We start from the raw sequence: 15,925 nt of genomic DNA on the forward strand, positions 1-15,925 counted from the left end.
CCAGATGACATATTCTAGATGCGGCAGCCTCCTTGTAATAATAGTTGCGTTGGTCCATGTTGTTGGTTGGTCAATCATTTTGTATAAGTTTTACGCGTAGGTTTAGACTGGCCAGCGCCAGTCGCTACTCCGTACGCACAACGCTATGCTCTTAGTTCTACGTTAACCATAATGAAAAAAACATAGGTTAATCAATAAAACATTCTTGACACTATATTTAATCATTCGTCAAGAGCAATCCGATTTAAACACAATTAGCTGGCCACCTAGCAGACAAGCATGGTCGCGCGATAAATGATATAATATTAGGCCGTCCCTTTCGCACTATTTGTAAGTGCGATAGGAACGGCGTCATGTTTTATCATATATCGCGCGACCATGCTATCCGTTTCTGGTATGTACACCACACCAGTGGCGGCTGGTGAAAATTTCTGCTAGGCAACACTGAGCAAAAAGAATCTACTTTTACATTAGGTACTTTACTAGTAATCAATTTTAGGTGGGAATCGGCTGGTATGGAACAGCCGCTGCTGGCGTACATCTATATTTTTACATTTGACTGTACGTGCGGACAATGATAAGTATAATCATTAATCAATTTACAGGTATGTTATAATCATAACAGTTTTGAATGAATGTGAGTGCAGCGTTGTGCGCGCGGCTCGTGAATAGTGTAAAGATATATTTAACAAGAAGGACAGCGTAGACGTGCGATAGATGGCGGGGCCAGCAGGATCTTAAAAACAAGCTTTATCCTTACTATATCCATCATTTGCAAATGTAAAATGACTTTCAGTACCGATGGTGTTTTTTTACGCACTAGTGCGAGAAGTGGTTCATTATATAACAGGTCGAAATTTCGAAAGTCCATATGTACTGAAAAACTTCGTTCGATACATGTGCGAAAAGGAAATTCGTAACTCGTGTCGATTTAAATTTGTCGTGTTTTAATTTATCGCCACTCGTTTCGAACTTCCTCTTTTTCGCACTTGTATCAAAATGTACTATACTTATTTGTGTCTTGTACTGTAGCCAAATATACGCATATCTAGATCAAAAAGACGAAATGTTGCAAAATGCATAAGGTCTTTTCTTGGTGAAATATAAAATGTGTTCATAGTAAGCTACTTAAAAATTGTAATTATTATGAAACCATTATTTCGTTAAGTTTGTTTGTCCATTTTTATATAACTCAACCATATAGTCCTTTTGAACGTCAGTGACAATATAAGCTGTATTTAAATATAAAAACCGGCCAAGTGCGAGTCGGGCTCGCGCACAAAGGGTTCCGTAGCAGCAAATATAATAAACCAATAACTTAACCAAAATTACAGTTAAATCAACCTATCTCAAAAACTATAAGAGATACTTTGATCAAACCAAAAATCGTTGAAAGAGTTAATTAGCATGCATCACCTCTATTTTTTTTAGAATTTTATACCCCGTAGTTATAAAAATAGAGGGGGGGGGACATACTTTTTACGACTTTGAGAGCTGATATCTCAAAAACCGTTCACTTTAAGAAAAATGTTTTTTAGAAAACTTTATATCATTTTAAAAGACCTTTCCATTGATCCCACACGGGTATGTACATCGAAAAAAAATTTTTCATCCCTCAGTTACATGTATGGGGGGCCCCACCCCCAATTCTTTTTTTTACTATTTAGTGTCATAATTTTGTAGCGGTTCATACAACACATATTCCCATCAAATTTCATCACTGTAGTACTTATAGTTTCCGAGTAAATCGGCTGTGACAGACGGACAGACGGACAGACGGACAGACGGACAGACGGACATGACGAAACTATAAGGGTTCCGTTTTTGCCATTTTGGCTACGGAACCCTAAAAATGAGTCTCCAATGGCGTTCAATATATTATCTAATTAAATTAACTGAAAGAAATCGCTTTATTACCTTAAGTCAGTGTCGGGCCCCGCCGGTTAAGATAGTTATATGATACGCCAGAATCCTGCGTGTATATGCTTAGTGTAGAGGCGCCTGGCCGCGGCACGCGTCAGGAAACCAGCACATGAGTTGCGCGAGAATATCGCGGCGACATAGACTACCCGTCCTTATGTTATAAATAGAAGGGAATATTACGGCAATGCTCAGCCACTAGAGTGCAGCACTTTACTATAACAAATATACAGTAAACCATAGAGTAATTTATTCATACTATGCCTTAAACCCTTTTTTGAAGAGTTTTTTTGTGACGTGTTGCTTCCCTGTCGCTCTTACGTGCGAATTTAAAAGTGCAAAAAGGGTAATATCGAACAACGTGCACAGTTAGTAGGCCCTCCTTAATGTGGAAGTGGCGCCATCTGTGGAAAGTTTTGCGTAATATCTCCTATTACAAAAATACGTGTGATCTATGTCGCGGCGAGATGTTGCGCCTATCATGTGCTAGCCGTGTCGCGAGCCAGGCGCGGCGGCGGCGCGCGCGCAGATCGAGAAACAGCAATAATATAGGGCGTTTATAGAAATGGTTTATTATGCTTTTGGATGTTATGTTATTTGTACTTTGAAATATTTGTACGTTTTATTTGTTGTGATTTAGATTATTTAACAAAGACGTCTCAACTCGTCCTCTTCTTGGGAGGTCCGCTAGATGGCGCTGTGCTCGCGAACAATATTTTTGACTATCTGAGGTCGTCTGTGTGATTTTTATGACTTCAAAAATTGTAATACGTAGATTATTTCAATGTTACTAGGTATAACTTCAAAATTATTTGCTTTATAATACTTTTACAATAACTTCTAGTATCAAGTAATCCCAGATACCCTACTCATAGAACGATTGTTTATCAGTATTTTCTCTATTTGACATAATTTCCAAAGCATAAAATAAAGTTATTTCTAAAAACGCCCAGCTTTGTATGTAACTGTAAGTATGAAGCTTCATGTATATACGTCGTGCTCCGCTTGTCGTGTCGTGTCCGCGTCGTGTCGTGACCGTGTCGTGCGCGCGTCGCCGCCCGGACTGTAAATGATCCACAATATTGTTCTTATATTGTATTGTTTTCTTTTTTAATAATATATTGTGTTTAAACGGCAGTGAAGGATTTTATTTGCCTATAGTCATACTTGTTATGGAGAATTTTTGGCCAAAAGCTGCACTTTTGGATGGAAGCAAGCCGCTTTGCATGGTGATAGTAGACATCATAGTAAACGATTTTTTCCGAGGATATCGAAATTTCATCCCTTAGGAAGCCGAGCGTAGCGAGGTGTTTTATGAAAATTAAAAAAATTCTATCTTTTTATTGTATCGTCCGATTTTGACAAAACGTATCTCAAATGAAAGGTATTGATTTGTGTAATTTAAAAAAAAATACAAAGAAAAAAATTTGAAAGAAAAGTAAGAAAAAAATAAAAAAAGTAAATTTACGTCTCGCACTGAATAACTTCAAAGAATGACAGACAAAATGTACAATGTCGATATACGAGTTTTTTTAATCGAAGACAGATAAATTTTTAGTTGAAAACTGAAGACCGCATCGAAATCAGATTAGCATTTTTTAAGATACAAGTTGCCAAAGTTGGGAAAGATCGCTTTATATGGCCACTTTGAAATTCCTTTGCCAGAAAGTCAGAAATAATATGTTTTTCTGACACAGAAAAATACATAGTAACAGTACACATCAAAATAAAATTAAAAATTCCGAGGATATTATAATTTCATCCCTTAGAACGACGAGCGTAGCGAGGTCGGTTACGAAAACCGAAAAAAAATCTCATTTTTTTGTACGTCGTCCGATTTTGACAAAACATGTTTCATTTGAAAGGTATTGCTTTATGTAACTTAAAAAAAATATTGAAAAAAATTGGAAAAAAAATGTAAGATTTAAAAAAAAAAACCTTAATTTTCGTATCACTCTGAATAACCGCAAAAAACGGTAGACACGGTGTATAATTTCGATATATGATTTTTTAAAATTAAAGACAAATAAATGCATGATTATAAACTAAAAACCGAATCGAAATCGAATCAGTAGTTTTTAAGATGCAAGTTGTCAAAGTTGGCTTAGTTTGTTTATATGGTCGCTTATAAATTCCTTAGCCAGAAAGTCAGAAACATTATATTTTTCTTACAGTTAAAAGTATGCATAGGTAATAGACATCATTATAAACATTTTTTTACAAGGATATAAAAATTTCATTCCTTAGAAACCCTTAGAAAGACGATCCAATAAAAAAAAACTGCCTTTTTTTTGTTTTTCGTAACAGACATCGCTACGCTCGGCTTTCCAAGGGATGAATTTTTTATATCCTCGTAAAAAATTGTTTATTATGATGTCTATTACCTATGCATACTTTTAACTGTAAGAAAAATATAATGTTTCTGACTTTCTGCCTAAGGAATTTATAAGCGACCATATAAACAAACTAAGCCAACTTTGACAACTTGCATCTTAAAAACTACTGATTCGATTTCGATTCGGTTTTTAGTTTATAATCATGCATTTATTTGTCTTTAATTTTAAAAAATCATATATCGAAATTATACACCGTGTCTACCGTTTTTTGCGGTTATTCAGAGTGATACGAAAATTAAGGTTTTTTTTTTTTTAAAAAATCTTACATTTTTTTTCCAATTTTTTTCAATATTTTTTTTAAGTTACATAAAGCAATACCTTTCAAATGAAACATGTTTTGTCAAAATCGGACGACGTACAAAAAAATGAGATTTTTTTTTCGGTTTTCGTAACCGACCTCGCTACGCTCGTCGTTCTAAGGGATGAAATTATAATATCCTCGGAATTTTTAATTTTATTTTGATGTGTACTGTTACTATGTATTTTTCTGTGTCAGAAAAACATATTATTTCTGACTTTCTGGCAAAGGAATTTCAAAGTGGCCATATAAAGCGATCTTTCCCAACTTTGGCAACTTGTATCTTAAAAAATGCTAATCCGATTTCAATGCGGTCTTCAGTTTTCAACTACAAATTTATCTGTCTTCGATTAAAAAAAACTCGTATATCGACATTGTACATTTTGTCTGTCATTCTTTGAAGTTATTCAGTGCGAGACGTAAATTTACTTTTTTTAATTTTTTTCTTACTTTTCTTTCAAAATTTTTTTTTTGTATTTTTTTTTAATTACACAAATTAATACCTTTCATTTGAGATACGTTTTGTCAAAATCGGACTACACAATAAAAAGATAGAATTTTTTTAATTTTCATAAAACACCTCGCTACGCTCGGCTTCCTAAGGGATGAAATTTCGATATCCTCGGAAAAAATCGTTTACTATGATGTCTACTATCACCATGCAAAGCGGCTTGCTTCCATCCAAAAGTGCAGCTTTTTTTTCATAACTAGTATGACTAGGGGAACGCTCGGCTAGATGGCGCTAATATTAATATTTGTCATTTTAACACATATCAAGTTAACAATATGGGCCAAATTGTCAAAACTGAGGTTCAAAAGTTTTAAGCTTGTGTCGAGAGATGGCAGTCTATGCACTGTGATTACACATTTTACTTTACAGTAACTCTCTATAATACTAGATCCTCTTTGGTATCATGCACTGCCAGCGAGCATATTATTATAATATATGCTTTCAACGAGGCCCCATGGCAGTTAATGCGTACTTCAAGTTCGAATTTATCCAACTACGTACATACTATTTGGTATACCTTACCTATGTTTGTTGTAGCCATTTCATTAAGGTTGCCTAGGCTGTTCATATAGCATATATTATAGCATGACTATGACGGCATGTAGTACGAGTTGGAATTTAATACGCCTCTCGCAGAAACGCAAACCCACAAATGAAAACCTCTCTTTGTTATTTTTTTTGTTATTAACAAGTATTAACTGGAAAGTAAAGTAGCTCGAGCCGGGACAGAGTTGGTTTAGTTTGTTGTCCCATCATGTCGCTGTACTACTACACGCAAACTAGATAAAGATAGTTTTCAATTGAACTTACAATGGTAACTTAAAATAATAAATAGTTTTTCACCACACCAACTGGTAATGGCTCTCTTTGCTATTCGAAAACAGATAGCAAAATTGCATTTTATCCACAAGAGTGCAAAGTAATTTCATACAAATTTTAACTTGATGTCTTAATTGGCTGGTAGATTTTACCTATAAATGATGATTTTGAATCATAAATACTGAATAAATTGATGGATTTGATTTAGTTTGATGTTTTATAGTCAGCATTTTGTTCGTGTTGGTGTGGTGAAAAATTTTGTGTTTCACTCGGTGGCAAAGTTTGTTTAACCTACGTGCCTTGAAACCCTCTCAACGCTCAAGATTCCACTTTCTGAACCACTCGCTACGCTCGCGGTTCAATATTGGAATCTTTCGCTTGCTCGGGCATCAATATTGGCACGTGCGGTCAAACAACAACTTTGCCCCCTTGTAAAACAAATAACTATTTGATATGGGTATTGGGTACATACATGCTAGAACTTTTTATGGAAATATTGAAAAGTGGTTCCATTTTATATAATTTTTAACCCATTCACTGCTAATCGCGACTCGTATATGTACTCGAATATGCATATAACCGCATTATATTTGTCATCTCGGCAATTGATTATCAATATTACCCTTTTCAATACTCAAAATTCACGCATTATGACTAATAAAACCATTAAAATTGAAATATCCCTCCACCATTCGCCCGAAAGCCTCAGTAGGTGATTACGATAATTTTATGACGAACCTTTCGTATAGAAACGCATAGACATATAAAATAACATCGTTTAAAAGACAACGTTTCATTGAATAATTATGTTAATTGTCGCAGTCATAGAATCGATAAAGAAAGGGCAATGATTGGCTCACGCACGGGGGCCAATAATTTATATCGGGCGATAAACCGAATACGATTGCGATTATATTATAATTTTGTCAGTTTAATGGGTTCATGGAATCCAGTAATATTTGGGTGGCTTAATGTTTAATTTCTATCAAAGGCGATAGAATAATTCACGGAGGATAAAATACTATTTACACGAAATCATAATATTAGGTAAATAGAATACATTTTAATTACAAACTACATATATGTACATATTAGGTAGGTACGTTTAAAATAATAGTGTTTAGCAAAACCAGCATATCCTAGTTATAAAACTAAAAAAATATGCATTATTTTACTTAAATGTTTATCAAATATAGAACAACATACCAAGTTGAGTTGACAGTCATTGAGTAGGTTCATAATTCATAACATACCTACTTATACACCTATGAGCACAGTATAATAAAGAGTACTATCGTACAGTATGGCCACTCCCGCTCCCCGCTGAAAGAGCCGCCTACCCCCTCTCGGTTACCTCACAGTTACCGCCTGTCAAAAACGCGAACAGTCGACCTGTCATATTTCACTCATACAAGCACAGTACGCGTTCACCTACACGAGCTTAGACTGTGTGGTAGGAACGCGCCTCTTTCATATATTTGATCGCCAGTGTCTGAGGTGTGCTATGAGTTTACGTATAACCATTTATGATTTCGCATTTAAATACTCGCTACAAACTGGCGATAAACAAGCTGCAAGCCTTAATAAAATCTTATTCCGCTCATCAAAGTTGAAGAGATCCCATTAAATGATAAGTCCGCCTACATTGTATATTACTGACTCTGTAACTGTGTCTCGTTTGTTTTCTTTATGTACAATAAAGCTTATACATACATACATAAAGCATAGTTAATTTAGAATTGGTACGCGATGGGAGGAATTTAATTTTTAAATGAAAAGAAAAAAGTAAACAATATTTTTTATTGCAGAATATAAAAGATCGTTTATTAATTTATAGCGTGTCACATATATTTCAATCATTCAGTATGTTTATGCACAAAATTACGGACTTTTCTGAAAATAGTATTCATCATCCTCTGAACAAGATTTTCATCCATCTTTTTTGTCTGTTGATTCCGTGTGGACCGCAAGGAGTGGATATTTTGAATTATTTTGCCACTATTATTTAATTGTCCTTTAATGAAATAATGATTTGGGCAATAATTATTGCCTAGTAGTTTTCTGGAAATTCAACAATTTAGCAATCATTGACCCAGACCAAGGGGATTTTTCACGTATTTGTTCACAGTGCATTTTCGCCGGTCAACGTCCATCATCAATAACTTACAAACGCAAAAAGTTAGATCAACCAAATTTCTAATATAGAGTTATCAACGTATTAAAATTAAGATGTGATTATCAGTTTTTTTTTAATTTTTAAATATATTTTTTTTATTCGTCGCTAAACGCGTGCCAATACTATGTTAACTATGTTTTACATACATACATACATACATACAGTATACATCAAACAAAACCCAGAAGAGCAGTCAAAAATACCCGTATTGGCAAAGTTTGCAATACAAGTGTAGGGCCAGAGTGCACGCGCATATTGTGCAGCTGGGCGGGGCGTGCGGCGTGCATGTCAAACAATTGACGCTCATACAAGTGTCCTGAGTCGACGCTGAATAAGGTTAGACGCACGCTCGTCCGCCCCGCCGACCGCTCCGCTCCGAGCGTTCACTCACGCCACGCCTCGCACTGTATCGGGGGCGGGGATATAGTGCGCACTACATCTGAGGGGTATAAAACGCGCACGTGGTATCTTGTTGCGATAGCGTCCGGCTGAAATTGAATGAAAACATTGAATATTTATTCTGAGACGATGGTGCTGCAGCGCTCGGGGCGGCCAAAGAGGGACAACTGCAGAGGGTCTAGTTTAATGTCAGCTCCAATATCTTCTACTTTATTCTCTTCAAAGAAATATAGACTTCGACATGGTAAATCTCTTTATTTACATCAAATTTACATGAACATATTTACATAATTATATAAGACACTAAGATTAAACTTAAAAGCTAGCTAATGTCTAAAATAGGCACTTGAGGCATTGTACCAAGGATACTTGGGCCATTTTTTTCAAAGTTGTCCACCCCACTTTTTTTTTAACATTGTATTTTTTACGCGATTAATACTCAGAATCGCGAGCTCTTTCGATCCTGATAGGAGAAAAAAAAATGTCCCAAGATTTCCATACATTTTTTCGAACCTTCTATTCCGTTACCGCCATACAAAATGTATGAAAACATGGTAACGGAATGGGAAAAAAAAACCTTGGGACACTTTTTTTCTCCTACTAGAATTGAAAGAGCTCGCGATTCTGAGTGGAAACCACATAAAAATTTCCAAATCCAAAAAAAAGTGGGGTGGACAACTTTGAAAAAAAAATGACCCACTTTCGACATTGGAAGTTGAGCTGTTTCATAATGAATGAATGTATGCTTTATTCATAACATAAATGGAACATGTATGTGACATCTATGACATTGTTTTATTTATTGATTTGATTTGTATTTATTTTTTGTATAATTTTAAGTTGATTGATTACTTACTACTTGTATTATTTGTTATCATTTTGTAAAAATTAGGAATTGACGATCTTTTAGTGAAATCCTTTGTTTTATAATTGTGTAAAATACTGTGTCTTTTTCTTCAAGAAATAAAGATATCTATCTATCTATCTATCATGCACAAGTCAGAGTTTTATATAGGTACATACAAAATATAATCATACGAAAATATTGATGAAAAATAAATAAATTATTGAGTCTTTATACGTCCCACTGCTATGGTCCCCACGCTAGCTCAATGCGAATTGAGGACTCGACATACACCTTTGAATTTTTTCCTTTACCGAATAGCTACCGCTAATAAAATTAATTTATTTTAGATAAAGAAATCCATACGATTCAATGTATTAGATATTAGTTAGGTACAACCAGTACAATGTCAAAGACGTAGGCGTAGAGGACAAAGTTTCGCTTCTACGAGTGTATAGTCTGTGCGCGCCCCGGGATCATCTTGCGGCTCTCCTTTTAATATTTGATCTGCATATTTATAAATCGCGGACTGTCGGCCCGCATGTTTGCGGATTTGTAGTTTATTTCGTGCTCGTTTGGTTACACAACCAGACAAAGGACTAGCTCGTTTGGCCTTTGAGAATCTTTGGGAGCGAAGAACGAAATGTCCGAGTTTATAATCTACTTCAATTTGAAATCGTAGGAAGCAGAGAAACTATAGAATACTGTAGTTGGAGCCAGAATAAAGTGCCTGACGTTCTATATTTAGTTAATTATTTATGAAATTGACCTACTTATTGAATGCTAACTACTAATTATGCTACATAGTGCACCAGGCACCTTCTGGGCGAGCTTGCTCCATCGTATCTGTGGCCATGATTAAGTTCTTTTGTCATCCTTCTGGAAGGTCGGCACCCTAGAAATCTTGGTGTAACTCTGAATCAGCTATCACGCTGCACTCTGGTTTAATAGATAGGTAGATGAGACATAGACATATAGAATTTTAGAACCATTTAACGCCATTCACGTATGAGGTGCCCAGGCGCACTCATGTGGCCAGTAGTTCCACAAAGATCTTCCACATCTATCACAAAGACATCAAATAGCCTTCGGTTTGACCAGGCGCCATACCGACAAGTTTAGCAGAAGTCGACCTTGATGCGACTGTGGCGTGGGAACCACCGTGAACTAGTTGCCCAGGCGCATAGTAGGACAGTTGAGGGATGTATTCACGTGTGGCAGGAAGATACCTATTCATTTCCACAAAGATCTTCACTCTCACAAGGCACAAATCCCTTCTTTCCATACCGACACAGCAAGTTCAGCAGAAGTCGACCTTGATGCGACTCTGGAGCGGGAATGACTGTGAACTGGTTGCCCAGGCGCATGGTAGGAGTGTTGAGCGATGCGTTGGCGAGGGGCCAGAGCACTGGGTGTAGTGGAGTCCGGTGGGGGGTGGGGTTGCTGGAAAAAAAGGTTTTAAATCTATACTTATTTGTAGATTAAACTTTGAGGGAATATTAGGGCAAAATTCTGCTATCAGAGCACCACTTTCACACAGTACTTTTTTTGAAAAGTTTACTGTGACATTGATGCATCAAGTGTATATATAGATAGATAAAAATCTTCAAGGCGGGCACCGCAAACCACGTTCGATGTGTTGATTCGTAGTCACTAGTCATATTTAGAAGTGCAACAAAGGACCAATGCTATATCGACTTAATACGTGAGTAACCCGCTTAAAATATTTTTAAATATGTATGAGTCTCACGGGAGTTTTATAGTTAAAATCACGTTCGACGTGTTGATTTGTAGTCACTAGTCACTTTTAGAAGTGCAACAAAGAACCATGGACCATAGCAACACGTGGACCATGGTTAGAAGTAGGTCCTCCTTAATGTGGTAAAGTGAGCGCACTGTGGAGAATTTTGCTCGCAATAAAATCAAAAACAATCATAAAATGCATTCATCAGTAATTAGTTGCGTTCTTTTAAAATATGTTAGAATAACTTAAAGGTGCCCAGGTCGTGTCAAAGAGCACAACGGGTGCATAAGCCAGTATGTTTATCTGAATAATTATTATGCACAAGTAAGCAGCTGACCACATCGCAGGTGAACTTACGCAAGGCGATTTGCAGTATGATCACAGCGTCTGAGCATTGCGCTTTTGCAACGTTTGGGTCTGTGACTTTGTATTTTATAACGTGGGATTGCATCGCCATGCAAATAACATAGTTGGCCTCAGGTGCCAGTTTATAAATATAGCCCAAGCCCATTAGTGCCATTAGTAAGAAAATAATTTGCAAAACCATTTCTAACAGGGTCTTTGAATTCGCATTCATCGAGAATACCTACTCGTGGAAGCGAAGTATTTTCATATTGTATTCATAAATGACCATAGTTTTTAAATTCTAGGAACTACAAAGATTATGTTCCATGGTACCGGTACAAATTAGATGTTCCATGTTCCATGTATCTAAAGTAGGACTCACATTTTACAAAACTTACCCAAACTTCATAAAGTTAGCCAGCATGGTAGTCAGCCGGTCTATGAAGAGCCTATCCTCAGCAGAGACCGGCAGTCCCAGGCCCGCCGGCTTGAAGATGTAGAAGATGTCGTCCGAATGCGAGGCGCCCGCCACCCCGCCCTGTACCCGACCAGCCCCTTCGCGAAGTTCCTCCCCCCTTCGTACGAAAACATGTAGTTGTACACAGGAGCTGACTTCTCCACCATTAGCTTCGAAAACGCATTCACCGATGCATATGCTATCCAGTCTGAGTAATAATTCACTACACCTTTCACGTTTTTACTATTAATCCTATCACCTCCAAAGTAACATGAGCGTAGTTTCTTGACTATCTTCTTCTTTTCCAGTTTAGAACACGTGGAGAAAACGGATGGCAGTCTTTGGGCGAAGTTTGAGTTCCATTCTTGAAAATCCTGATCGCTGTTCAGTCCGTAGAACAACATACCTTCCACATCGGCGTATCCTAAAATCATTGGGACTGGCCTCAAAGATTCAGATCGAATGATGTCGTATGGAGTATCCCAAAAGAAAGATTCAGGAAAGTTTACATCCATACATGGAGAATATTTGAAATATCTGGTGCTTACTGATCTATCATGCGTGCTTTCCAACAGATCTTTTAACGTCGCGTTCATAAAAATGTTGTATACGTCTTGTTCAGTCCTGGCTGGACCGAGTTTACTAGCGTCCTCATAAGCCGGTTTTAGAGGCTCCAAGTTAAACGCCCAAGGGCTCAAAGGGGTGCCACTCATAAGGATAAGTTTATGGAATAGACCTTCACTGGATTTGGAGAGTAAATGCATAGCGGCCGCGCTAGCGCCGGCGCTCTGGCCGGCTATCGTCACATTGTCTGGATCTCCTCCGAACGCGCCTATGTTCCTTCTTATCCACTTGAGGGCAGCAACTTGGTCTTTCAGGCCTAAGTTGGCGACTCCATTCAGGCATAAGAAGCCTAGAACTCCGACTCTGTAGTTGATTATGACAGCTATAACGTGTTTGGCGACTAGATAGTTGGGGTCGTAGTGTGCTCTGGTGCCGTAGTAGTAGGCGCCTCCGTGGATGAAGACGAGGACGGGTAGGTTGGAGCCGGAGGCCGGGGCGTGCACGTCGAGGCGCAGGCAGTGCTCGGAGCCCAGGGACAGGAAGGAGACGCTCTGTGCGCACGCGCCGAAGCGGCGGACGGCGAGCAACGTGCCGCGCCAGGGGGGAGGCTCTCTCGGGGGCTGGAAACAAAAGAAAATACAAGAATAAACAAAAAATAGAATTGCGGGAACCTTTCTCTTTTACTCAATAAAGGCGTAAGTACAGAAACATGCCTGCAATTTTGCTCTATTCTTAATGAGTGAGGGATCAATACTTATAACAATTGTTGTGTTACAAGGGGGCAAAGTTGTTGTTTAATCGCACCTGCCAATATTGATACCCGAGCAAGCGAAAGATTCCAATATTGAACCGCGAGCGTAGCGAGTGGTTCAAAAAGTGGAATCTTGAGCGTTGCGAGGGTTTCAAGGCACGAAGGTTAAAGAAACTTTGCCTCCGAGTGAAACACAAAATTTTTTACCACACCAACATGAACAAAATACTGACTATAAAACATGAAACTAAGAAATCAAATCCCATCAATTTATCCAATATCTATGACTCAAAATCATCACTTATAGGAAAATTCTACCAGTCAGCTTAGGACATCAAGTTAAAATTTGTATGAAATTACTTTGCACTCTTGTGGATAAATTGCAATTTTGCTATCGGTTTTCGAATAGCAAAGTAAGCCTTTAACAGTTGGTGTGCTCGCGGTTCAATATGTTTGCCCCCTTGTAAAACAAATAACTATTTTTTTTCCGTATAATTAGGTGTAGGTACTGTAGGTACACCCCAGCACTATACCTAGGATGATTTTTAGCCGAATATAATGTGACTTCTGATTTTTCTTTACCTCTCATCAATTCAGGTCAAACTGTTCTGCGATTTGCAGATTTTGACTTTCACTATACATACTCATAACACATATTAACACCATATTTAACATCATATTTTGAGCTGAAATCTAGTTTATCGATACAAAACTTAATTACAGTCGACATAAAATTTCACTTACAGTCCTCTTCAGCCCGTCAGCAAATTGAATTGCGCAGGGCATCAAAAAGTGTGCAAAATTGTTTTGAAATTTTGACTTTGACTTTGACTTGTAACACAAGTGCCTTCGACGCAACGCCTATCTTCTTCTTCCTCCTACCCTTATCCCACGTTATGTGGGGTCGGTACAACATGTCTTTCTCTTCCATTCTCCCCTATCTTTCGTCATCTCAACACTCACATCTTTCTTTCTCATGTCCTCTTTCACACAATCCATCCATCGTTGTTTGGGTTTACCCTCCCTCTCCATCCATCAACATTCATCTCCAACATTCTTTTGCCTATATGACACTCATCCCTCCTCATTACATGACCGTACCACGCCAACCTGCCACTCCTCATCTTTTCCGTTATAGGCGCAACTTTCAAACTTCCCCTAATATACTCATTCCTGATCCGATCCATTCTGGTCACTCCACACATCCATCTCAACATTCTCATTTCCGCTACGTGCAATCTCCTTTCATCCTCCACCTTTATCGCCCAGCATTCAGATCCATACAATACAACAGGCCTCACAATCGTCTTATAGATTTTCCCCTTAAGTTTAAGGGGCATCCGTCGATCGCATGTTGTCCCTGAGACCTGTCGCCATTTCATCCATCCCGCATTTATTCTATTTTTCACGTCACGGTCGATGCTTCCGTCATTTTGGAATAATGACCCAAGGTACCGGAAGTCGGAGCAGACTGGTAGGTATACACCATCTAAGGCAATAGGGGAAAAACTGGATAGACCACCGAAATCGCAGAACATCTGTTCAGTTTTGGTTCTGCTGATTTTCGACGCAACGCCTATGTGGCAGGAAAAATCTTAACAGCGCGAGTCAGCCCCACCGCTCGTGGGGGCCTAGCGTCACCTCTCGGTGGGTAGCGTAGTTAAATTGTCAACTTGTTTGTATATGTAGATAGAGCATCGAGTATAACTGTGGCTTTTATTACTAAGGGCGCTGTGAGAAAAAAACGCAATAAAGTTCATCTATTATTTTGTATACTAATTGTAGAGACACATAGTACACAGCACAACTACATTCATATGCATTGAGCTGAAATACAAAACATTGCAATGGATATATCAATACTTTGATATATTTTATAATAAGTACGTACCTGAAACCTCGTGCTGACAGCGTAAGGGATGCCATAGAACCTGCGCTGGCCGGAGAAGCTCCGCAGACCCCTCAGCACGCCCTGCTCGATCCTGACCTTCGGCGTGAAGACGCTCAGCACCGCCTTCACGTAGCATATTGCTACTATACTCCTGATTCTCATTCTATCCACTCAATATTTGTTGGTTGATGCATTTTGAATTTACTGCATTTTGAACTTATTTGCTAGTTAAGTATACTACTGATTCTAATTTTGTCCATTCAATATTGTTTATTTGTAGTTAGATGCATCTTGAATTTGTTCATTAAAAGTGATAAGAATCTGAGAGACTACGTTGTCATTTTAAACGTTATCTGATTATCATTATGCAATTTACTCAAAACATTCGTAAGTAGGTAACCAATTTATGTCTTTGTAACAGGTACTATCTTTGGTAGCTAGATACTGTGATTATAATTAGCTTCAGTTCATAAAATCAAAAAACAAATTTCGAAAAGTAAAAGTTTTAGATGCAAAACTTCTATCTCTCTAAATCTACTTTATAAAGTTTATAATGTAGAAACACCTAAAAAATTTTGTTTATCAATTTGATATAAAATTTCCCATACAAAGCAACTGACATTTTCTTATTGAAACTCTTACGATTTTTATACAATTATTACAAGCTTTTATTATTTAGGGGTCGGAGGTAATATTACAACATGCGCGATGAAGTCCCACAGTTTATTACTAACTCATCATCCTCCTTGCGTTATCCCGGCATTTGCCACGGCTAATAGGAGCCTGGGGTCCGCTTTGACAACTAATCCC

The 15,925-nt window shown here is 37.7% G+C and overlaps 1 protein-coding gene across 1 annotated transcript; it reads right to left on the minus strand.

Annotated features, from left to right (window-relative positions):
• Nucleotides 1-10,487: 10,487 nt before the first annotated feature.
• Nucleotides 10,488-15,409, minus strand: LOC125234815 (esterase FE4-like). The gene is given in 4 exon segments (XM_048141222.1): nt 10,488-10,806; nt 11,851-11,995; nt 11,998-13,093; nt 15,116-15,409. Coding segments are annotated over 4 exon segments (1,617 nt in total). The 5' UTR covers nt 15,278-15,409; the 3' UTR covers nt 10,488-10,592.
• Between the last annotated feature and the right edge of the window lie 516 nt (nt 15,410-15,925).

The sequence above is a fragment of the Leguminivora glycinivorella genome, chromosome 16 (assembly GCF_023078275.1).
Source record: "Leguminivora glycinivorella isolate SPB_JAAS2020 chromosome 16, LegGlyc_1.1, whole genome shotgun sequence".
NCBI classification, from domain to species: domain Eukaryota; kingdom Metazoa; phylum Arthropoda; class Insecta; order Lepidoptera; family Tortricidae; genus Leguminivora; species Leguminivora glycinivorella.